We start from the raw sequence: 26086 nt of genomic DNA on the forward strand, positions 1-26086 counted from the left end.
GAGGTGAGGGGGTGGAGGCCCTGATCCGTGTGCTCCCGTCTTCTCTCAGGTCTGGAAGCACCCTGTTACGCCTTCTCTTTCTATTATATTCTTACAGATATAAGGAATGGCTGGGGACTACGGGGGACAGATGCACCAGTATGAGGGAGCGGAGGCTCTGTACATGGTGTATCCACCATTCTCTGGATCCCACAGGCTACCCATGCTGTATGTACAGTGCTTTTATGTGGTGTCTCTAATTCTTATATAGCCCTGTAGTTATTACCTGGCTTCATCCTTATGGGTCTATTATGCTAATAATACTTAACTTCATGAGGGCCTAAAAATATTCTGAGGGCCTTCTGTACTGCCCACTGAAACCAGCAATAATACTTGACTTCTTCCTTTTTTTTAAAACCAAGTTTTGACTGATTTTTTAAATTTTTTTTTTCATTTTTAAAGGTCAGTGCAGTATCCAAATGAGTTGCATTAGAGTGGTGAAGAAACTTAATAATGTGATAAAATCAAGTAATAATAAAAGCAAATATTTCCAATTTATTAAAAAAGTAGTATCAAAATAAATTTATTGATCAGTAACATAATAGGCAGGTGGCTGCTTCTTAAAATTCAAAAATTCAGGGCCACAAGGATGATCAAGGGGTTGGAGCACCTCTTCTGTGAGGACAGGCTGAGGGAGTTGCGGTTGTTCAGCCTGGAGAAGAGAAGGCTGCAGGGAGACCTTACAGCGGCCTTCCAGTGCCTAAGGGGGCCAACAGGAAAGTTGGGGAGGGACTCCTTGTCAGGGGGTGTAGGGACAGGACGAGGGGGAATCGTTTTAAACTAAAAAAGGGCAGACTTAGATTAGGTATTTGGAAGAAATTCTTCACTCGGAGTTGGCAAGGCCCTGGCACAGGCTGCCCGGAGAAGCTGTGGCTGCCCCATCCCTGGAGGTGTTCAAGGCCAGGCTGGATGGGGCTTTGGGCAACCTGGTCTGGTGGGAGGTGTCCCTGCCCATGGCAGGGGGTTGGAACTGGGTGATTTTTAAGGTCTCTTGCAACCCAAACCATTCTGTGATTTAATGAATTCCTTTGAAGTTAAAAATATTGTAGATTGAACTTGTGATCTCAGTGAAGTTTACCTCGAGATAACTTCAGGCACTCTGTGTGTCAGACATTAAACCACCGCTCGGTCATAATTCCCCATCACTGTTCTTATATTTGTCAGAAGATAGCTTCTTTTCTTTTGTCAAATTGTATGGAGGCACAAGCTTCAGTTGTGAGTTTGTGTGCATGTTTGTGCAAGTAAGCACACAGGTGCTGTTTTGTGGGAATGCCTGCACTTTGCTGGGCAGCACAATTACTTGAAACTGATGAATGGGTTGGTATGATCTGGAGGTTCCTAGAGTTTCCCTTTGTTATCAGCTTACCAAATTTATTTATTTATTTATTTTCCTTCTTGTGTGGTGCCTTTCCAATGTCATTTAGGTTTTCAGCGCTGACACTGTAACAGCGAACGCCTTATTCTGAACTGGTCTTGAAAAAGAATAGAAGAAAATACAAAAAGGCCTTTTTCCTACTGGGTGTAAGAGTAGCAGTAGGAATTTGTGTCTATTTTAATTAGTTTTGTTATCCTCAGTAAATAATTGTGTCTTTCTTTGAGTGATACTCTACATGTGCATTAGTGACGAGTATGTGTACTGACAGCATCAAAGACCACATCATTGTTTTCCCTTGGCAGTACCTGTAGGGGTTCGATGCCCAACCCTCCCTCACTCTCGGAGGCAGGAGTGTGTTACAGCACGAGCTGTATTGTGCTCAGGGAGGTGCCATTCCTCCATCCACTCCGCTGAGATGAAGCACTTTCTGCTTAGACACATTTTCTTCTGCATGGTTGATTATTCCATATCCAGTTCTTTTTGTTTAGAGCAGTGATGTCTTTATATATATTTATATTTGAGTTCATTGCTGTGATACTTGGGAGGTTTGAATTCCATATTTGGTCCGTACGTGAAGTCTTTTTATTGCTTAGTAAGTGACACATGCCTGATAAGGGCTCTATTTGCTGTTCATTTAAATTCAGCAAGTGAAGGGATTGGGTGCCTGTTTTGCACAAAAGTGGATCTGGAAAAGCCACAAAAGCCTCACCTGTCTCAGGCGTCTGAGGTTGCAGTGAGCCTCCGGGTCACTGCCAGGGACCCGGACCTGGGACCAGGCTGATTGGGATGCCATTCCCGAGGTGACTCCCTCAAGGAGGTGCCTGCCTCTTTCCCCAGACTTGTCATGATAAAGAAGATTTGTGGGACCAGTGGAGTTACCACAGAGTCTTCTGACATGGGTGAGGCGTGTATGTTGGCACTGACTCTGTAGCCATGGCTTACTGAAACTACACCAAGACATGAGGCATATGTTGGGTTTCTCCAGTTCAGCAACTGTGACTTACAGCTCTTTCAGATCCCCTGGCACCAACTGGGGGACACCTCTGTAGAAGTGACACTTTGTTCTCAGTAGTAACACAAAGCACTGTGGAATCTCAGGAGAATGAGTTTAACTTGCTATATGACTGCATTCTCTCATCCTCGTCATCTTTTTCCTACATCCTCTTGAGACAGTAGGACATTGTTCAAAGTTGTGGCCTGTATAGAAAAATGCTGATGTTTGTCAAGAATTTCTCATCTGATGGCTTCTCTTTTTGCAGTCACCAGGAAAATGTCCTGGTTTCCTTCAAAAATTTGCAGCTCATTGCTGGATATGTTGAATATTTTTTTACTTTGGCTTTGTTATGTGCTTTTTTTCACACTGAGGAGCCTGAGATTAGGCTTCAGGTGGTTAAATTTAAGGTAAATCCGTAAAATATCAAATAGACCACTCAGAAGCAGAAATTTCTTCACTGAAAAACTGTAATGAACTTTGGTCTTTCTAATCTGGTAGGAGCATTTGGACATAAATACCAACAGGTATGCTCAGGGCTAAAATCAATACCCTTTTTGCCTTCTGCGCATTTCTCTTTGTGCATCTCTGTTCTCAAGCATTTGAAAGTCAGATCTTGTATCATCACAGATTATACGGTTCACTTGACCACTTGTTGAATCCAGAACCATAAATTCTAGTCTGTATTAACTGTTAATCAACAGTTGCCTTCTGGTCAACTGCTCAGCATCATTGTCTCCCGTGGTAAGTGGTGTGCTGAATTTTTGTGCTATTTCATCCTAGATTTCATTTCCAGATCTGCTGCTGGCACTGTAGTCTTTTGTGATAAACAAGCAGGCCACTATTATTCAGCTTCTGCAACGTTTGTTTTCTGACATGGCCAGGCTAAAATCTTTGAGGGAAGATCTCCAATTATTTCGCCTGTCTTTTAGCACAGTGACATCATGTGTGCTTTATGTAGTGATGATAGAAAAGCCTTGAGCTTTCTTATGGCACTTTGTAAATTGGTTCTGCCGTTGCTCTTTTTGATAACCATTCAGATACACTTCACCAGGTAATTTAATAGCATCAGGGAAACAACTTGGAGCTACGGATAATACGAATAAACTCAAGGTTTCCCAATGACTAGATTCTTCTGGATCTTAGGATAATTCAGGTTGGAAGATACCGTCAGAGGTTTCTAGCCCAACCTCCAGCTCTAAGCAGGTCGGCTCTTAGATCAGACCAGGTTGCTCAGGGCTGGGTTCTTGAGAACAATTTCTCTGGGCAACCTGCTTCACCACCTGACTGGCCTCATGGTGAAAAAGCTTTTCTTGTAACCAATCTCAAACTCTTTTGTTTCAGCTCATGCCTCTGTCTATCATCTTTCCATCATCCACCAGTGTGCAGAGCCTCAGTCATCTCCCCATCGCTGCTGCCAGGTTCCTCAAAGCCGTCTCTTCTCCAGACTGAACAAGCCAAGTTCCTTCAGCCTCTGAAGTGCTTAACTACCCTGGTGGCCCCCCACTGAGTTCATTCCAGTTTATCCATGTCTTTCTGTATTTGGAGGCCCCAAAAGTAGACCCAGTACTCTAGATGTGGTCTAATGAGTGTGGAGTAGAGAAGCAGAGATGGACGGTCACTTTGCCTGTTCATACAGCCAAGGAGGCCTTTTGGCTGACCTTGCTGCTGGGACACTGCTGGTGGGCACTGCTGGTGGTCAGCTGCTGCTCACCAAGACCCTCAGCACTGTTTTGGAGCAGCTCACCAGGCAGGCAGTGGCCAGTGGAGCTGTTTCCAGCATGAGGATGATGACGCAGCTATCCAGGTGACTGGATGCATGTGCCCTTTTCGAGGATAGTCTAAGGTGAAAAGCATTCACTAGACTTGAATGATCTATACACTGACGTGTGTACTGTGCATCTTTTCTGTCTTCAATTAATGGTAAATAACTTTGTTTTCTTTGTGGTTTGACACAGTGAAAAGCCCCTGGGAGTATATAAAAAACAAACAAAAAACATGTTGATATATAAGTACTTACAGTAAAAGTAGTACATTAAAATTCATTTATCACAGTATTCCAAGCCGGGCACTTTTTATTTTTTACATGTGCAGCTTTTAATTTTTATTGCTTTTTATTGTTTTCTATTCCTTTAGAATTAGGAGTGCTTTATTTTAATACGCTAGCAATGGGTACCTCAGTCAGCAAATAGTCTGGTTCATTCCACTAGAATATTTTGCTATCTCCCAGCTGTGCTGCTATCTTGGTAACTTTTCACTGAATGATTACTTAATCATTAAACCTGAAATGCCTAGAACTGTCAAGGGAACTGTATACAAATTAAATCAAGTTCTTTAACACTGCTGCTTAAACACAGGACATTTATAAGGGAATACAATTTCCTTGGGGTTCCTTCAGCTTTCACTGCGGCCCTGATTATTCCGTCTAAGTTTTCTGTCTATAAGAACTTTCTGTTACAAATGATGGTTTTTGTTGAAGAAGCTAGATGCAGCTCTGTCTTACCCTAGAGGTTCATTTATTCTCCTTTGATATTTAACAGAGTTGTTGCTGAAGAGCATCTATAGGTAATTTCTTTCCTGGGAGGACAAGACAAAACTATAAGCCTGAATTCTAACACCGTACAAAGCCAGATGTTAACCCTTTTTTAACTTATGCTGTAATTTTAATAGATTTTCTTAAATATGATCACCTGACATACATGATTTCCCAGGATATTGGTTTCTGTTAGTCACTAGTCGTCAGGAAATATAAAGTGTCTGGCTTGGGTGAGGTTCTTTATTTTATTTTATTATTTTTTTTTACTTCCAAATTTGAAAGAATCGTAGTTTAGAGAGGGGGGTATGTGTTATCTCGCATCTCATCAAGTAAAAATAAAAATAGCTGCTTCCTTCCATTCAGTAAGATTAAGTTCATTTATGTAACATTTCCCTGAAAGTATAGGTATGTTTTGCATATAGAACTGACCAATAAGAAACTGCGTTGAAAGCTTGAATTTTGTTTAGTTTTCAAACTGGCAAGTCCACTTCTCTTCTACTCTCTGTATGCCAGTGTTTTCTGGTGTAGATTCAGTTTCTGAGAAAGCTGCTGCATGGACACTCATGAGCTTTCCCCTGCTGCTTAACAGTTTCATCTCCTGCTGAAACAGCGTAAGGTTGTGGTTGTGGTTGTGCCAGGGACACAAGAGCCAGTGCCAGAGAAGATCCTGTATCAGGCCAAGAGATTGTGAGTTGGTGTTTGCATAAAACAAGGAGCTGTACACAAAGTGGAGAACAGGCACTGGCATACAGCAGCAAGGTATTTGTCGTGATGTCGTCAGTTTATCCAAGATAATATAGCTTAATTATTAGGTATTAGTTGCTGGAGTCTGGAGGTCATACACGCATGGATCACTTTGATGCTTTCTTCATTAAGTGGAAAGAACACACTCTTTCTTGGTCAGTTGCAGGTGGGGATGAGCCTGTTTCTGTCATAGCAACTACTTGGGGATGGAGAGACTGGGAAGTCCAAAACAGCTGTGTTGACAATCTGAGGCTGTCTGAGGTCACATTGCCAGGTATTCATCTCCTGCAGGCATGATGTCAGTTTTCTGGGTTCACCTCTAGCTAGCTTCTCTTCAAGTGCAATGCGATTTTAAGCAGGTATCGAGAAAATGGAGCTAGGTGGTGGTGGCTACGTGAAAGAGTGATACGACTTGGAGTGTCCTTCGTAGGTTTATGGCACTTCTTCCAGCCTTTCTGCATCTTCTTGTAATGTTAGAAGATGACAGGAGGATAAACTGAGCACTGTGGAAATCTGTAAGATCCACAGATAGAAGAGATGAAGCTGTTTTATAGTATGTGGGAAAAAGCTAGATTCACACCGGTGTGTTTGTGTAGCCATTTAGTCTCTGGAAGTAGAGTAGTATTTAGTTAATGGTACCAAATGTGTGTGGGGGGGGAGGGGGTGGGGGTGTTTAGAAAGTTGGCAATATAGACATATTTATGTTAAGAAATATTTTTTCATTCATCAGAGTACACTACCCGTATTTACCTTTGGCTGGGGATGTTCTGAGAAATGATAGCTCCAGGTACTGACTGCTCATTATCTGTGTGAGGGGAGGCTACTTTTTTTTTTCTTCTCTTTTAGAAAAAGATTAACTAGTTCTGTGAGACCTTGGTGTCTTCTTTCTTGTTCTGAGTGGTAAGTAGTCACACAGGTATGGATGTCTTCTGTTACTAGAGCATGTCAGTGTGGTAATTGGTGTTTCTAGGATGATTACAGACCCCGTTCTTGGAAGAATAATATTTGTAGACCATCTTTTGGCTTGTTACTGTTGTCTACACTATTACAGATGTAGACAAGCACATAGTGATCACTGTGTCAGGTGCTTACTTTCTTACCTTAGTAAGTAGTGCCGGTACTATTTCCTAATAACAGTTTATATTTTAGTTGTGGTAAATTAAAGCGTCTTATCTTATCTTATAGTTGTGATTCGTCTTCTACACTTCCTTTGGCTATCTAAAGAAAATCCCGTCAGCAAAAAGTCTTAAATGGATTTTCTGGAGTTGTTGAGAAACCAGATGTTCAAAATCAACCTTTTCAAAACTTGGCAGAAGTATTTTTCAGAATCTGTTTTTGTCTACCTGTCTTCCTGTTTGATCTGGAACCTTTTTAATAAATTTGGTTTATCAGAGTTCTGAGAGAGAGGATTATGTGAGCATGACATTTCAAGCAAAAATCGTGTTAAAATTCTAGGAGACAAGCTCCTTTAGCTTATAATTGTGTTTCATCTTGCTTAACAGCCTGGCCTCAGGAGGAATGAAGTGCATCTCATTACAGATTATTTTGTAATGTAGTATGTAGGGCACTTTCCTGGAAAAGAGGGAAGGGTGAATTCGAGCTTCCTTCCCTCAGTCCCATAGCTGTGAAAAGCGAAGGCAAATTTCAAAGGATGACTCCTCCTCTTTCTTCAGGTGCCCGTCCTCAGCTTGCTATTCTAAGTGCCGTATGGATACAGGGTTTTCTGTGAAGCCTGCTCAGATTGAACCCTCAGGTGCCCAACACAAGTGTACCCCACTTTTTGCCATGTGCCTCTGAGGAGCTAGGGGACACCCTTCAGGGATGAGGAGTCCACATTCCTAAGTGTTTCTGCACCTGAGTTCAGGAGTTCACACAGTTAATCTGAATATGGACCCACAGAAACAGGCTTTGCGAAGTGAAGCATTTATTTAGAGGTTTGAGCACAGCAATAAAGAACAGTTTTAAACCAATCTCCTCTGGGCTTGTTTATTATATTTAAAGTTCTACCATTTTGTAATTATGACTTAATTAGACATCATTCCAAAGGTTCGTATGAGTATTCTAGATTTAGTATTATCTGTGCCTTCCTCATTTTTCTGGATGGTCGTACTGCTTCTGGCAGGCTTTTCACCTTGTCTTTATCAAACGGGTCCAGTCTGCTGGCAGGACACCGGGACATGTTTGTCAGAGCTCATAGTTCTGGCTTTGTCCCTAACGTCCCTACGATCGCTTGCACAACTCTATGGCTCACAGGTCACCTTCTCTTGTGTGCCCTTGTTCTATGTTTTTTCTCTTTTCTTAAATCTTTTTATATCTTTACATGTCCTGCCATCAGCAATTCTTTTCTTTGTGTTACTTCCAAGCATTTTCTTTGCCTCACTACATCTTTTCTTTAGCTACCAAATTGATTCTTGTATTACTCTTTAAAATACCAGCATAGAAGATAGCCATGAATACATGGTTTCATAAACTAATCATCTTATTTTGGTTTCCTTAGCCTTTTTAACTCTTTGCAGATATGTAACATGAGTCACTCTCCTTTCCCCTCTTCTTGGCCCAGTCCAGTTAAATCAAGGTGTGTGCTTAATTTTACCTCGTGACCTGTTGGCAGAGTTGAGTTTTGCCGTTCATTTTGCCCTCTTGAATTCTGTGATTCTTATATTTTTTTTGGTTCTCCTTCTACTTCTCCTGGTGCTCCTTTGCTCAGCATTAATAGGTGCTCCCCCTCCTTCTCCAGTAAGGTTGTGGGCCTTGGAATTCCGTTTTTTACTGCTTCCCCTGCTGTCTGTTCTTAAGTATCTTATTTAATATGATTTTAGCATTTTCTTTTTTTTTTTTGCAAATAATTCCCAATTTTGCTTTGTTTGCAGTTTTTTTTCTACCCACCTTGTCCTACAGCTGACTGATTCATACATCTCACCTTCAGTGTCTTCTAACTACTCCAGAATTTGAGTATTTCCTTTTCTGGTATTTCTCGACTCGTGTTTTTCTCCTGGTTTCAATTTTTTATTCTGTTCTATTAATAGTTTCATGGTTTACTCTACTAGATTTGTAAATTCAGTAGTGTTTTCCTGCATGCCTCTTTCATATTTAATCCACCATTAAAAAACAATTATTTTTAATAATTAAGCACCAAACATGCCAACTTGGTTATCAAAACTAACACCTCCTTTTCAGATATTTTACAACATTGAGGATAAGACATGATTGGAGAAACCGAAGGAGAGGCTAGGAGAGATGAATGAGTGATAAACTCATTTGAGTGTCTATTTCTGTGTCCTCTTTAAGGCGTATGTATATACTTCTGCAATCAATTTTGAAAAATACGGCTAAGGTAGTTAGTATGCTATTGACTCACCTTAATGTGTATTGAAACATCTTAGAACTCATCTCTGTGGTTTCTTGTTGAAGTTCACATAGTTAGTCAAAATCTACAGCAAGGATTTTATTGTTTGGGGCTCTGTTACTATGAAACCTGACATGGTGAAAAGCGTAAGTTACAAACCCTGTCGACTGGACAGAGAACTCATTTTGGGTAAAATTAAGTTGCTGTTGTGGTTTTCTGTATTGTATATAGTTCCTTAAAGTGTGCTACTTACTATGTGGCTATTTTAAAAATGTGGATGTGTACGTTCTTGCGTTCTTGGGATGTAGGCTCCAGAGATTAAAAAAAAAAAAAAAAAAAAAAAAACACTTGTAGCTACAATCTTTTAAATTTTTGCAGCACATTCTATGTAAGGGATGAGTTTTCTGGTGGGAAAATAAAGTGTGTTCTCTGAGTGGACTGCTGACTTTTCTATAAGAAAAATCTGTAGTTGATGGCTGTGAAGCGCTAAATAATATGGGAGAGAGAGCTGGGTGCAGCTCTGTTTTTGTTTTTTGTTTTTTTGCTTTGGTATTGGCAAATATAAAGTTGAAATGTATGCAAAGAGCTCTGTGTCTGCTCAGAACTTGTCAAATATTTATGCATAGTTCAGTTCTGTCCCAAACCAAATAGCACACTGTAGAGTTATGAACTGCTTGGACCCGTATGAGAATGGGAACAGAAGGTTAAACAAGTCAACATCAGAGTACAGTATGTCATTGTATGGTATGCTGCTATAGCTGGGAAAGCTTACAGAATAAGCGCTATAGTGTATAGTATATACTGGCAAACTCTTCTAGTGGAAGTGCATCTTAGTTTTGTAATGATTTTATTGTTTAATAACTACCTGCAGTGATCTGGACACTGTAACACGTGTCTGTGCTCGTTTTCACTACCCAGACAGATGAAGTCAGGCACTTCCTGAGAAGCCCCACAAAGCTGTCTCCTCACCATAAGCCTGTTTTTTTTAGCTCCATCTTGACAAATGACACAATTATGGAAAGAGCTGAAATAGGACTGTAAATAGGACTAAGGACTATGCAAGTCCTTGGGGAGAATCTACTAAAGCCTTTTTCTATGTCCCTGTTTAAAAATAGGGAAGTCTTTTCAGCTGCTTGTGGTGAAGTTCAAACATGCTGCTTCTGTGGAAGAGCCAGCGATTCAAACCAGTATGATTTCGGGAAAGAGTGCATAACTTTGCCCCAGTGATGAGTGTGCTACCTTTGATGCGGAGTGCTTTGCCCTGTGGAGTACAGGAAGATATTGCAGTCTAACACGTCACAATTTTCCATGTTATATTCCAAAGTATTAAGGAACTTGCAGTGCAAAGGCACCCACACATGAATAACTCAACTAGTTCTCTAAAAATGCCTTGTGTGGGCCATCAGGTTTCTTCAGATGGGCTTTAACGGTGTTCAGTGTGATCTTGATGAAATCCTTGCTTTGGTGTGAGGATTGATGTAACATGAATAAACTTCACGTGGACTTCTGAATGGAGACTCCTTAGGAGGATCTATGACTCACTGTTGGCGTGGATCTCATTCAAGATGCTACATCTTATTATTAGGCACCTCATGTTATTTAGCATTGCTGGAGGAAATATATTGAAGTTTGACTAATTTAAAATAGCAGTAGCAGCAGATGGACAACAGAAAATAGAATGGAAAAATTGATTGAATGAGCTAGTTCTTCTAAAGTGTTTGATTTCTTGCAGGCACGTAGCGCAGGCTGAGCATGGTCTTCCAACTCTGGCAAAAAGTTTTGCTGTTAGGCTGTGTAGCTGAGAACAAACCGCGTGTTTGGTATGTATTTACAACTGGCATACAGTCTTTGGTAAGTCTCAGCCTATTTACTGAAAGGCAGAGCAGGCAGTCCTTCATGAGCAGTCCATCTTGAAACAGACTTTGTTGGCAGTGGTCCCAATCCTCCAGTTCAGTCCCCACCTAATGACCTGAAGGCCATCTTCCTAATAATTAAGAGGAGACTGACTGATTTTACCTAGCTTCAAATTTTTGAGGCTGGTGTCCTGAGCATTTAGCTATTCGTGTTAAGTGATGCACCACTCAAAAGTAGATATCACATAGATCTAGTAGACTGGAGGGGAAATTCTTATTTCTTTTTTTTTTTTTCATGTGAGGAAATCTCAAAAATACTCATGTCTCTATCATTGCTAGAGCTTTTTTCTGAGCATGCATACTTTTACTCTAGTTTGGATAGCATTTGTAATGTAAATACTCCATATGTAGTACAGTAATAACACAATTATAATGTCTCAGGCATTGTGTATATTTCACCTAATTGTGCCTAGATAAAGTTTCAAGTTAGTGACCCTGTCAGGTGTAGGCATTTCTCAGATGCTCTGTTTTTGACAGTATCATAGGAAACAATAGCCCCAGTGATCATGCTTTGTTCCAAATTAGTTTGCGTTTAAAGAAAGCAAGTCCTTGAGATAGTTTCAGTGTTTTGCCCAAATGGAGGATGTCAGCAGTAGAGCCAGTTGGTATTGCCTCTCTGTGTGCTGCGTGGAACAAGGTAAAATTTCTCTCATCTCATTGTGCACTCAGAGAAGAAAGTCGTTCTTCTTTCACTGGGTTGTTCTTTAGTCCTTACGTTTACTTACAGCTCTTCAATCTTGTCTTCTATGTGGTCCCGACAAAACCATCTCTAGAAATAATACAGGCTTGGTAATCATGACCATCAGAGACCACGACCAGTTATTTCTTTTTGCTACCATCACACAGGATTGCTGTTGTTTCAATGAAAGCTATCTGTTGAATGCAGGGTTTTGGAGTGCAGAGTTTGCTTGCTTCCTGCAGTGGTAGGAACTGGTGATGTGTTTAAAAAACAGATTTTTGTGGCAAATAGTGTCAGAAACTTTGATGAAGGTGCAGCAGTATTTGCAGTCCAGTCTGGTACTAGCATCTGCTGTGCCAGGAGTCTCAGTGCACCATGTTTCTGTTCTATGTTTAGAAGATGGAGAAGTACATCCTGACAAACTGGGGGGAAATCTCACCCTGCAGTTAAGTCACCTTTGTGACTTCCATCTGGCTAAACCAGTGAAGTGACGTTCTTGTTGTACGAGGGGGTGGGCATCACTGCTGTATTTGGGATGTTTGTAGGGACGTAGGGCATGCTGCCATAGCTACAATGGCAAGAGATGGGTTGTTTTCGTACTGCAGCCTGATAGTTGTGCTGACAAAACTGTGGAGTCTTGATTTGGCCTGAATGGGAGGAAGAAATACTTCCATGGATGTTTTATTGTTGTTGTAAAATTATTTGTAATATGCTTTATTACTAGGGGTTTCTGTGCTTTGGAAACAGTCCACACATTGGTTGTTTTCCTGCATGTTTTCATTGTAATACAATATTTTATGATTACATATCAGCTTTCATTCATTTCATTATTGATAGCTTCTTACTTCCTGATACACCAAGGGAATAGAGCATGTTTAACATTATTTTTTTTTGTGATCTTACAATTACTAACTATATGTTAGTTTTCATTTTAGAATTCATTCATATCTAAAGTGACTTTATTTCCGGTGTTTTTTTTTTTTAATGTAAAACAATATTAACTGAATTCCAAAAATTTGACTTTACTTGGACTAAAGAGTTGGAGATTATAAAAGCTTGCCTCTTCTTGCTGGCAAAGCAATCCATCTAGATTAGTGTGTGGTTTTCAGTGCACACGTATTTTAATAACACACTGCTGTCAGATAATTTGGGTTTTTGCTACAAATACTTTGTGCTGATGTGTTTGTGCTTGTGTCCATCTTGGTGAATTATGTGAAATAATTCTCCATTGGAAAAAAAAATGAATAAAAATAGTTTCAATTAGTTAAGCTTAGGAGCCAAAGGAGAAATATGTGCAGTGTTTGTATCACTATTTTTAAAGCTGTACTTATGCATGGGTGAAATGGGCCTCTAAGAACTGTATTAGGACTGCTTTTTGAGCAATGGTAGGATATTAAATTTAGCAGTGACACGTAGCAAAATGTGACAGGGTGTTTGAGCATGATAAAGTCAGCCTGTACTGTGTGCTCTTGGGAATGTGGAATGAGCTGGGGAGGCAGAAAAATGAAACACCAAACATTATGAGTGTTCCAGCCACCAGCAGTGGAGTGGTTCAGAATAATGATGTCTGTGATGCCAGTCAGGCCTCGGACAAGAGAGTTGGGGCCACGGACTGTTTCCCTGGAATATACAAAAAGAATAAAGAAGGGGTGCTATTGCATGAGCAACCTGTCATCATCAGCTGAGTTATTTCTGTTTTCCAAAGAATATGGACTAAGTGGAGAAGTGCAGAAACCAGTCTAGCAGCTTACTCTAAACAGCAGGACTCATCTCAGGAAGGATAGGGTTTAGCTCAGCCAGTTAGTCACGTTTGTAATTAATCTTTTTTTAATCTGGGGATGTAATACAGGTCAGATGAATCACGTCATAAAAGTGATGGCTTCTCCCCATTAACTGAGATTGGAACCCAGATCACTTCTGCAGATGTGGATGTCTTCAGAAGAGGCATCTTACTTAGTTCTAGATGATTTATATCCTTGGGGTTCTAATGGGCCACACCCCAGTTTTCAAGTCCTGAAATTCAGTGGACTGTAGTAATGTCAAAAAACATATTTCAAGAACAGAAGTAAAATGTTTTAAGTTTTTCCATGACCCATCTACTGCTCTCCACCCAGAAATTAATACATTACTGGACTACAAAGTCTGTAAGACAAACTATTGAAATAATGGAGGAAAAGAAATTGCACATTTAAAACTGCAGAGCTACACCATTTGTATAATCTTTAAGTTGTGACCCAAATGAAAGATGCATCTGTAATCATGGCAAAAAGATAAGCCAAGACAAAATAAGTACAGAACTGAAACTAGAAGGGAAGTTTCTCATGGCAGATAAGAATAAATCATTTTAAAACTTGGGAAGATGGACACTAGCCAGAAGAAACTGCAATTATTAAAGAAATATAATGCACGTAATCAATGATAAAGAAGAAATATTTAATGGAAGTATCTGCTGGTAATAGCGTGACTGACTTAAATGAGCTTCTAGCAGAGAAAAGTGAATTTAGAGCAGAGACAACAGATGATGTGGAAAACCTCAGGTACATCCTCTCTTTCTGTTCTGATCCTGCTTGAGGCTGTGTGAAAGGAACTGGTAAGATGGATCAGGATGGCCATGGATGAGGCTAAATTCAGTTTCTTTTATGTGTTCTGGAAGGCTGTTAAGTCTTCAGCCATACTTTCTGAGACCTATCGATTCTGTGATAACAATACCAATGCTATTAAATTCCCATTTTGATTAATTTTTTTCTCTTAGAGGTTTTATTCGAGGTAAGGACAGGGTGTCCCTGTACCCCAGGTTGAGACTGACTATTTATACACCCAGCAGCACGCTGTAATACACATCTGTTGATTTCCATGTACACATACGTGCACTATAGCACAGAAGCTGATAGCAGTTCAGACAAAGTAGTGATTTACATTATGATGGCTTACGATGCTTACTTTGCGTGCTATTATTGTTGCTATTTAAATAACCCCCCCCCCAAAGTTTATTTCAGACATCACAGAAATACTATAGTTGCCATAAAAAAAGTTGGTAGGAACATTTTGTTTATTTAGAGGTAAAATATTATACTTGTTCAAGATATTTCAAACTTCCTTTTGTGGGCATTTATATTTCTCTGGAACCAAAACCAGTTCCTAGTACACTTGGTAGAAAACTTTCAGTTAGTTCCAGAGGGGCTCGTATCAAATTTATTGAAGTTTTTGAAGCTGCCAGGTTTTATAAAGTTGACAATCTAGGATTTGCTGGGTGCGTGAGGTGGTGATAGCCAAGACTTCCTTGGGGACTGTGCATGATAAGTGCAATAATACAGTGAAATCAGCTTAATTAATAGGGTAACGGGCAGGTTAATGGGTCTGTCTGGTGACTACTTTAGAAAGTGTTTGCGTAATAATATAGGAAATAGGGGGAGTAAACAAGAGGACATGCAGTCTTAATCTACGAGGAACAATGTGACTGAACTAGCAGAACCAGACGTGGAAGGCGGACAGGGCAGAGGAAGAGGCTGCTGCTGCGTACCGGGTTCAGACACTCGTACTGCGATCCGAGCTGTGGAGGGAGGTGGACATACTGGTGGTCTGTGAGTAATACTGAAAGGGGAGAAGCTCAGGAGCTCTGTCATTATGTCTGCATAGCGCAGACCACCAAAGAGATCAGGTAGGTGAGGGTTTTTATTAGCTAGCAGGGTCCAGGGATGGCGGTGATGGCGGTGGTGACTGATTTGAAATGATCAGTCATCAGTTGGAAGAGAATAAACAAGAATGCCGACTGCCCAACGTGTTTTACGACGTACTTCGGACAAAACTTTGAGAGACTGGGAGAAGCCATTGAAGGGAAGCTATTCCATGTGATACCAACTCTGGGGGAGAAACTGCTATAGAATAGGGAGAGAAAAGTCAACGTGAGTGAGAATTCCCATGGGATGGCAGAGTTCACGTTTTAGGAAGGGAAAGAAGTAGCCTGAAAGGATTAGGACAACAGGTCAAGAGAGTGAAAAGGGACTGGAGGCATAAGCTCATGGAAAAGAAGTCTGGAGAAAAGAAAGAAAAGGAATTGGATGTTCCACAAAGATGCAATATAAAGGGAACAAATTCAAATTGTGACCACACAAAAGAACAAAAGCACAGTAAAATAAATCTGTCTAAATTATAAGGTCCGTATTTATATCAAGCACAAGAAGGAACCATGTAGAAGATTAAAACTGGTTTGGTTTATTAAGAACAAATGTAAAAGAATAGCCAAAGATACGGAGTAAAAAAGCCGAAGTCAAGGTAATGAATGCGATCCAGTGACAAGAACAAACATTAGCAATAACAGAAATTGTTCTAGGAGTATATTACCACTAAGAGCATCTTCCAGGAAAGGGTTGCTCTGCTGCTTACCAAATTGTGTCAGTCTTCACCAGTGGCATTAAGAGCGTATGGAAAACTCAGTGAAGAGCAGAGAAAGGACAAACCACAGAGTACTTCACATAGCAGGGGTCTCCAGGTTGGCTGTGCCTGAGTGGTGCTGGGCTTGGAGACTGGAAGAACTGGTAAAATAAGCCTCAGCCCTGCTAGAAGTTAACATTGAGAAGCTGAAGAAGATAAATGAGAGAGTGTGGGGGGAAATAACAGAAAAATTGATCCTTGAAAGGGTGGGGTGGCTACCTAAGGGAAGAGACCTGTCACAGGTTTACAGATCATTTTTGTTCCTAGAGAACTTATGGACAAATAATCAAATGTTTTATATGTACCTGGAGGAAAGGTACAAGTAGCAGCGGGCATGGATTTGTTGGAACTATTTAGTGTCCTATAACAAGAGAACAGAACTTTGGGATAAAAGAAAAGGAGCAGATGCCCTACGTTTTCAAGATACTATTTCCATTTTCTTTTTTTTTTTTTTTTCCGTAATAATCTGGACTATATATGGGAGAGTGTGCTCGTTAAATTTGCTGATCTTACAAAGCTGAAAATGGATTAGAATAATGCTGGAGATTAGAATTCAAAATGGTGTTGACACTTTCTCCACTGTCTAAACTGGTCCTTTCTCTTCAGCACTTAAGCAATCCCTACTGGACACAAAGATTAGATCTTTCCCTTTTTATATGCCCATAGTAAGGTCAAATCTCTTACAGCAGGTTACTTGGGAAGCTGAAAAGTATACTGGATGTCTTTCAAAACACAGAAAACATGTCCAAAAACTACATAAATATAGTTTTTTCACCAGCAGTGTGGAGATAACCTACTATGGACCTTATCAGCAATATTTTCTGTGGTTCTCTGCTGGGCGTGTTTCAGTGCTATATATTACTAGTACGCCACACAATGCATTTGTAAATATAAAGCTTGTAAAACAATATTTTAATTAATATTGTACTTTTTTTTTTAAATTTCAGTGTGTGCAGAAGCTTATGATCCTGATGAGGAAGAAGATGACGCAGAATCTAGGGTATTTAATACTTTGAGTTAAATACTTATTTTTTCAGTTCTCAGGCTTTAAATTTAGGAAGAAAATAGGGCTGATTATTTAAATTATGTAACCAACATTACCATTTCTTTCCAAAAGCATCCTTATTATAATATTCTTTAATAATTTGTAGGGTTTTCTTACTAAAGGAACATTTAAAAATTCTCTGTAGTAGTCACCCATGTAGGACACAATTAAATATTATTTTACTGTACCCGTGATCCATGGTTTGTTATGGAAACATTTTTATGCAATTACATTTGCCCAGAGAGTGCCTGCTATTAAAACTAATTCAGTAGTGTCCTTGCAACCTTGCAGTATTTTAATCAGTATTAAAGTATGTACATAAGGCAGAGAAAAGATAAATGATAAAATCACTAAGATTATCAGATGTGGAATGCTAATGAAACAGATTTGCTTATTTTACTTAAGTCACCACTTGATTTTTAATATGAAATAACATGACTTTTAAGATTGCTCTATGTTTTTGTATTCTATCCACTTTCTGGCTAATAAAAGTGGAAAAAGGTTATCATAAGCTTATGAGCTAAACTAATAACTTGACTGATAGTCACATTAACCAGGCATGGGTAATTTAGTAAATCTCTGCTCAGTCATATGATGTGAAGTCTGTCATTTACACTGTTAAATCTCTGATATAAATTTATCACAGAGATTATTTCACAAATATTCTTTAGGAAGAAGTCATGGCAAATGGATAACAGTGGTGCTTTGTTTTTTTCTTTTATAGAACATATATGCTTAGACAGTAGTAGAATAATGTTTATTCAAAAATTGTTGAAATAAAGGTATCTGGAATGGCTTGTGAAATGTACTGGATTCTACAGATGTGAAGATCTTGTTAGTTAAAATACAGACATGCTTCATTTGCTCATGCTGTGGTGATACAGCGTTATCACTGACTATTTACTCAAATCCTGAAGGTTTTGGAAGGAAAATGTTACAAAGCATGGAAAAAAAATATTGCACAAAATACTTAGGTGAATTAGCTTAGCCCTTCAATTAATTGCTGCTGTAAGATAACCACTTTAAAGGTTTTTCTATTCTATCCCTCAGATTATTCACCCTAAAACAGATGATCAAAGAAACAGGCTGCAAGAGGCTTGCAAGGACATTCTTCTTTTTAAGAACCTAGATCCGGTAAGAGATTCTTTATAATGAACAGGGTTTAGCAATGTTGACAGGAATTAATTCTCATGAAGTTTTGAATTGAACCTACAGATTTTACTTTTATAAGCTCATATGTATGCTTTTTTGACCGTTTTGTAATCTCTTGAAGTGTCATTTTGATAACTGTTGTCAGTTTTAGTATATATATATGTCCTGAAGTACGTTAATTTGAATGTATGTATTAATATGATTGTGCTGTATCTTATTTTCTTATTTTAAAACTATTTTGCTTTACATTAATTTATATAAAGTCATTGGTTAATCAGAACTTTTAAATTGTGTCTATTAGTTACTTTCTATCATCCAAAAGTGTACTAAGTGCACCATCAAAACCTAAAATTACATTTTAGCTATAGATCTAACTGAATGAGCAACTTAAGCAATAGACGGAGAAAGGTAATAGCAAGATGTTTACATTATTACTTCACTTAATATAGACACTGTAAAAATGCTACAGATAATTTTCATCTGTGCAGATAATTTCCTTCTATTATCTATAAAAACAATTCTGAGCTTTTAAGAAAGCTTAAATACAGTGAATGAGTGGCCTGGATCAGACAAAGGTGCTCATACTACAAAAATGCACTGGGTTGTTTCAGGGAAAGGTGAGTGTATCAATCAGAACATGCATACTGAGGTTGGGATGACTCACAGCACACCGAATGCTTTCTTGGGAGAATTGATTCAGCGCTGTCAGGGGAGCAGGGGGAATAATTATGTAGAGTTTTAAGCATGAGAATGAAAAGTTTTAAATTTAATTCAAGAGGGAGCTAATGGAAAGACCAGCCTGCAGCTCTGTTTGAAAGCCAGGTGCAGTTACAGAGAATGCAGTTTAATTCGTGCTGCGAGTTCCCAGCTCCTGCTTCTGTCTGCACAAAAGCCAAGCTCTGACCCAGGGTAGCCATCCCCACAGGAGCAGTGAGCCACAGACCCCATCAGGGCTTTGCAAAGCCGTAGAGTTAGAGCTGTAGGAGGGCATGAAGAGTCCTAACATAGGAAGTCAAATGTGTGCATTCTTGGGACTTCAGGGAACCTGACGTAGGATCTCCTGCTCTCTATTTAATGGGTAGTTAACTAGCTGTTCCACTATACTGGTTTGGGCTAAAATTACCCAAATGTTTGTCCCTTCCATTATTGAATTATTATTATTTATTTATTTTCATAACTTCAGGGACACAAAGAGGTTTGGAGACATCTGCTCTGGATGTGAAATTGGTTTATTTTATATTTTCCTTGTTACTGCTGTGTCCTGGCTTCCACTTGGCTGGACATGTGTTACGTTAGCTTGCCAATGGCATGTTGGCAGATCCCTCCTGTTTAGTCTCCGAGCATTTCTGTCCTACAAGCCCTGTGACCTAACAGATTATCATGTGCTCCTAAAATCTGTTGTGATGCTAATTTGGGGCTACTGCTTTCCTGAGTTTGGTTTTACCCAGTTTCTTGGTAGTATCTGCTTATTATATCGTCCTCTGGATGAGATGTAGTTTATTTTCCAATGTGAACTACATCTTCTGTCTAAATGTTCGCCAGCCACTTGGTCTGCGGGACAGGGATCTATTGGCTTCATACCAGCTATATGGTAATGTTGACATGCATGACATCAAAGCAATATGTAGACGTAGAATATGGAGCTGTTCCAGTGTGGGCACTTCATATGGCTTCTCTAAGGAGTTGTAAGGGATCACCACCCCTGTTGCTGGAGGTGTTCTAAGAACTGTGTTGCTGTACTGATACATTGTCCCCTTGAAGCTTTCTTTTTGCTTCTGAATCAGTTACTTGTAACTGTTCATAGTTCCTGTGGTCAGTTCCAGGTATCCGGCAGAAGACTTCTTAGCTGAGCCCTTCCCTTGTGGAGTTCTGCCTTGAAATCTATTCCTGGGATTTCCCAAGTTTTTTCTTGTTTACTCACCTTTGCTCAGGTTTGTGTCCGGTGGATTATGAACACTTTCTTCTAGTTTAAATCCTTCACAGACAGCATTCTGGGAAGTCAAAGATGATCATTTTTGTAAAGGAATTTTTAATTATAATAACTTTACTCATAAAAGGCATTGGAAAGCTGCTGGGCTCTGAAGATAGCAAACATATTAAAACGTAGCCTTCTTTAGTCTGGCTTGCTTCTTCTGTTGAGCTAAGATCTGCAGTCCCCAGGGGAGTTCTCCCACTCCTCCTGCTTGTTCTGCTTCTAGGCAGTGACTCAAGAGCTCTGTGACTGTGGTTGCAACAATTTAAATTTTCTTATCCCAGATTTCTTCATCACCTCTGCCTCTCCACCCCACAGCACAAGTGAGTGTAACGCCGGCTGATGAAATTCACTGTCTGGCGTGTTAGCAAAAGAAAAAGCCAAACCTCTTTCATCTTAAAGAGATAGTATCTTAGCAAAAGAAAAAGCCAAACCTCTTTCATCTTAAAGAGATAGTATCTTCAGCAGCTAAAGCTAAAGTCTCTGGAACAGAAGTCAGGCCATGTATCTATCATCTCACGCTCCCACTGTTTTGTTTTGTTTTGTTTTTATTGCCTTGAACTTCAGCTTCTTCCTGCTATAGTTAAGTGTATGAAAAATGTTGTTGCAGAGGTCAATGAGTAGAGGGGAAGAGAGAATGTAAAGTGCTTAATGGCTTTTCCCTGACGGCCTTTTAGCAAGGTGTCAAACACCGTTCCTAGGTAGGGCACCACTCTGAAATGCAGCATAACAGCATGTCCTGAGGCATGATCAGAATTGTGTTCAGTATGTGATGGGAGATGGGGTTCACATTTTGTTAAAAGTTTATCCTACCCTAACACACTGTATTTTAATGTGAATGAAAAGATAAGATAAGGATATCATAAAAGCAGAAGGAGAAGCTGCAGTAGTTAGGAGGTGACTTACAGTACTGCTCGGCATTTTAATTAAAGAGCCCATTTGAAAAAACAGGAGGCCTCACATAAAAGTAAAAAACAACCACTCGAATGTGAGACAAAATGAGAGAGAGGACACAAAGATAACCTTCAGGCTCTGAGATGGTTTAGGACGTTCTAAACACATAACATTGTCTTAAGCCTGCGTTTACTTGATAGCAGGGTTTAAATATTAGATAGGTGAACTTATGGACAAGTATTTATAAATATAAGTACTTCACATAATGGCTCTGACTGAAAATGCAGCATAGTATAAAGGAGCATTAGGCTCTGGTACAATTCCCTAAGTAGCAATATCTGCTTTAAAGACCAACTCCTATAATTCCTTGTAAAGTTCCTTGAATTATCTTGGAACTTTCTTTAACTTCGTGGGTTGCTGAGGATGCGACTGGTCAGTTAATATCAGTTCGGCAAAGCACTCCTGAGTTAATTCTCTTATATAAAAAACACTTTTTAAAAAAAGTATTTTAGCCTTTTTTTTCACCTTTCTGGGGGCTTAATCTCTTCCCATCTAGTTGGGGTCACTCAATATCCCCTTTAGCTAGCATGTAACAGTACTGAAAAAGTTCCTGGAAGAAGAATATATATTGAAACGTGTGCAACAAGATGAGGGAAGGAGGTTTTTCACGGTTCTTCAGCTACTTTTTAGAGAACTCAATCAGGGAAGAATCGAGAAATTCCAGGAGCAGAACTGTGTGGATGAGTGAATTAAACGAGAGAAAGGTGCGTGTCTGTTTCCCTCTCCCCACACTGTTATTCTAGCCTCTGTTAGTTTAACCTATTCCTCTTCTAAACATCTCTTCTGCTCTTCTTACCAGAAAGTCTCTTTCTATCAGACCACATTATTATTTATTGTTTATTAGTCTTTGTTGTGTGCCACACCATTGCCCAGAAATCCTAGCATTACTTTTGTGATGAGCCCAAGTTGCTGCTACTAGACTTTGTTCCTGTGCATGCACCCCAACAGTTGTTTTATCACTGAGAGGAAGAGCAGCAGCTCATTCACTGGCCAACACAGCCTTCTAGAAGTTATTCTTTTGGTTTTGTCTTTTAAGACGAAACTTGCTGAGGCTGATTAACAACAAGCTATGTGGTTTGTTCGGTATGGGCTAGATATGGCCCATAGGCCAGCAGTTTGGAGAAAAAAAAAAAAGCAACTGATAAATCAACCTATTATCAGAGTAACTGCAAGGCTGAAGGGACTGATACCATTAAAATTGTGCTGTACCCTTGCACTTTAAGTTTGAACCCTTCCTTTAGCAAAAATCCACAAACAGTTTTAGATCTCTTTTGTTTCAGATAAATTTTATTTTGGAGATCTTTGCCCCGCTAAAGCTTGTAGAGAATATTTAAAATATGATCTGACCCTTAAAAGGTAATAAATTATACATATTCTCCACAAATATGCAAGAGCAATTTCTGGGCATATTGCCACTCATTCACCTGGGGAATTATTATAAGAGAGCACAAATAATGATTAATCAATTAGAATTGATTAACGCAGGGGAGGATGAAAGCAAGCATAATGCAGCCATGTTTTATGAATAGTGGAGTCTTACACTTAAGGCCAAAGCATCATTGAAAAGTGCCACTAACGAAAGGTTCTCATAATGTTTTTGGATTCTTTTTTTTTTTTTTGGTGAAAAATTAGGACTACAGATGTTGGAGCACTTAAAGTGAATATGTATATATGAGTGAGAGAGCCCAGAATGCCTGAACACGTTAATACTCTGCTTTCCTAGATGGCACAAAACTCTGCAAACTAATGGGTTCCCAAACAAATAGAATTGCCCTTAATCCTCTCTTTTTTCCGTAAGGCAAAGTTAACATTCACGTTGTATCTGGTGAACAGGGATTCTCTCCACCTGGCCTATGATCAGTTACTGAAGATGTTCTATAACAGAACTGCCCAGTGTAAGGTGCCTTCATCATAAGGAAACTGCTTGCAACTTGGTATTACCTCTGCTTTTTTTTTTTTTTAAAGCAAACTGCTAAAAAGAGTAAGCCAACTTACTCAGAGGGGCTAGTTACAAAATATAAAAAGTGTACTAAAAATAAATAAATAAAGTAAATACATATAAATAAATAAAGTAAATATAAAAGCCTAACTTGATGGGCATGCATGGGATATGTCAGAGGCAGAATATAACAACTATATATTAATGTGTGTGTTATATATTAAATATAACCATGCAGAAGAAGTTCAGGGTAAATTCTTAAGGAAAATACTGGTTAATACTCAAAAATATTTATCATACATCTAAATATAAAATAAATTCTTTGATAGTGAAGAAATAAATGCCTTTGATTATTTTTCAAGTAGATATCACACAAGGGAGCTAAATATTTTTAGTTGGATCAATAGTGCTGCTAACATTTATATCAGAGTTCCAGGGGAGTATATGTACATGGTTTTTGTTCTGCAAAACAAACATGGAGAGCTGGAGACATGTATTCTGTAATTTACTCTTTATCTCCAAGATCCTGGCTTATTGATTTAATGTTGTTTGTTGTTGTTGTTGTTTTTTCTTCTCATGGTTTCCCTGCCTATGTTTCGCTGAATTCTTCTGTCTCTTCTTTTTCTCCCTGTTCTGGTACTCTGTCTGTTTCATTGCATTTGTCGTCCTGATTTTCAGTGATGATCATGTCCGACTTCCCATTTTATCTGCAATGCCTTGATTGATTCAGAACTGGTGGCACTTTCTCAAACAGCAAGAATTTGTATCAGCAATTCAAACATTGATGTTCCTTGGAAGCCTCAGAGTTTAAGAGCTCTTGAATTGAGTGTGGAAAACTTTGTTCTTCTCCCTTTACCAAACAGCTCACAGTAAATCTGTAAGCTGATATTCAGAAGACACACAGCTGGCACAGTGGTAGCAAATGACTTGGTAGTTCGGCAGTTAGAAGCTATTGGCATTTGGAAAGGGCGTGTCGTGGTCGGTCAGCTCTCCAGACTGAATCAGAAGCTCTTTGTCAAGGGCACACTAATGACTGGATGAAGTTTAAGTTGTGCTCAATGTCCATTATCTAACTGATATTTTTTCAAGGAATTGTGTTGAGATGTAATTGTCACATTTGTTTTCTTGACTTAAAAGAAGTTGGGGCTAAAATACTATTTTTGAATAATGTAACATTCATCTGGAGGACAATAGTTACTTTATGTGATACAGAATGAAAGTCAGGAGATGCGGGATTGATTATTTGTAGTTTTTCACATGATCTGGCAAGAAGGATGGAACCAGACACTGTTGCAGGGGGATTTCCTTAGTAAACCAGTTATCATGGTTTTGTTCTTCTGAGTCTCATGCCATGTCTTGTGTTTTTAACTGATTTCAATAGTCACACAATTTTTTACATTTCAGATATGAAATGACAATACATCAGGCTTACACATGTTATTTTTGCATGGGTGTCACCACGAGCCTAGACTCATAAAGGTACTTGGTACCTAAGTTTCACTTTAGGCACAGTAAAATAATTCCTAACTCTGGGAGATTCATAAAACCTCTGCTTAGGTGCTGTGCTGTTCACAGGCACCGCAATAACTACCAGACGTGTTTTTGACATTAAAATTCTGCTTCTATGCTAGAGTCTCATGTAGCCACCATGGGATAAAAGGGAAGAGGGGGCAATTACTTTTTGCTACAGGTGTAGTGTTTAGAGTACTTTTGCACATGAAGACTGTCAGAGAGTGTCAGGCTCCTGCTGAAGTGTTGCTGAAGATCACCTCTGTAACTGCCAGTGAGAAGAGAGAGCTCCCTGGAGCACAGTGAAGAGGACAAACTAACAGAGACTTTACAGCTGGGGCAGTTTGTGCAGATGGGAGCTTGAAGGCGGCCTGGAAACAGTGCATGAGAGACTGTGAGACTGTTAGACTTAGCAATAACAGTGATGATGAGCCACAGGCAGTGCTCCCCCACACCAACTGGACCAGCCAACCGTGACACATCAGAGGTTTCAACCCAGATCCAAAGGTAGGATACAGCCATCTGTGCCTCGGGCTCCTGAGAGTGTCTAGCATCTCTCCTGAAGGCTGAGGGGTGATGTGGGAGACGTGCTGTGGTCAGAGTGCTGAGCTGCCAGGTAAAGGATGCATAGCATCAGGCAGGACAAACAGGAGCTTGACAGGATCTTTGAAAAGTCCACTGCACAGATGAGCATGCCTTTCTACAGCAAATGGAGCCACCAATCTGTTGACCAGACTTGTTCTCACTTGAAGATTCTTACTTACAAGAGATTCAGATCAAGGATGATGCAAAAACCATTAAGACTCATGCTGCTGCTCATCCACGTCGACAATGATACTGCCAACAGTGATGTATCGTACTGACTGGTGCTGGTGAGGGAGCTGATGCTCCTTGACATTCCTCTTTCCGAATGGTTAGGTACCTGAGGGAACGGCATGGAGCTGGGGAGGGTCAGGGGAGGGTCAGGCTGGGTGTTAGGGAAAGGTTCTGCACCCAGAGGGTGGTCGGGCACTGGGACAGGCTCCCCAGGGCAGAAGGAACGGCACTGAGCTGCTGGAGTTCAAGGAGCATTTGGACAGCGCTCTCAGACACATGGTCTGATTTTGGGGTGGTCCTGTGCGGAGCCAGGAGTTGGACTCAATGATCCTTGTGGGTTGCTTTCAACTCAGGCTATTGTATGGTGGTTATGATTTTAAATCCACACCTGAAAGCAAGGATGATTGAGACAGTAACTATGGCTTGTTTATTCACTTGTATAGCAAATTATTTTCTGAAATCATAGAATAATGACACTGTCTTTCTAACAATTGAACTTAATGACTTTTAGACAGAAAGGCAATAACTACTACACCTCAAAAGAAAAAAAAATACCTTTATAAAGAAAATCTTGGTACATGAACTTGGTTTGTATTGTGAATGCATCTTTCAGAAAATCTGATTTCTTACTCAGCCTCTTCATTC

General features: G+C 39.6%; 1 protein-coding gene across 2 annotated transcripts in view; it reads left to right on the forward strand.

The window, feature by feature from the left end:
* PRKAR2B (protein kinase cAMP-dependent type II regulatory subunit beta) overlaps positions 1-26086 on the forward strand; it is an 81374-nt gene that overhangs the window by 44246 nt on the left and 11042 nt on the right. For both annotated transcript variants that reach the window (XM_013190782.3, XM_013190783.3), the window contains 2 exons: positions 17002-17054; positions 18150-18233. In XM_013190782.3, the coding sequence (XP_013046236.2) occupies positions 17002-17054; positions 18150-18233 (137 nt within the window). The remainder of the gene's footprint in view (positions 1-17001; positions 17055-18149; positions 18234-26086) is intronic.

This window comes from Anser cygnoides, chromosome 1 (assembly GCF_040182565.1).
Source record: "Anser cygnoides isolate HZ-2024a breed goose chromosome 1, Taihu_goose_T2T_genome, whole genome shotgun sequence".
Taxonomy (NCBI): domain Eukaryota; kingdom Metazoa; phylum Chordata; class Aves; order Anseriformes; family Anatidae; genus Anser; species Anser cygnoides.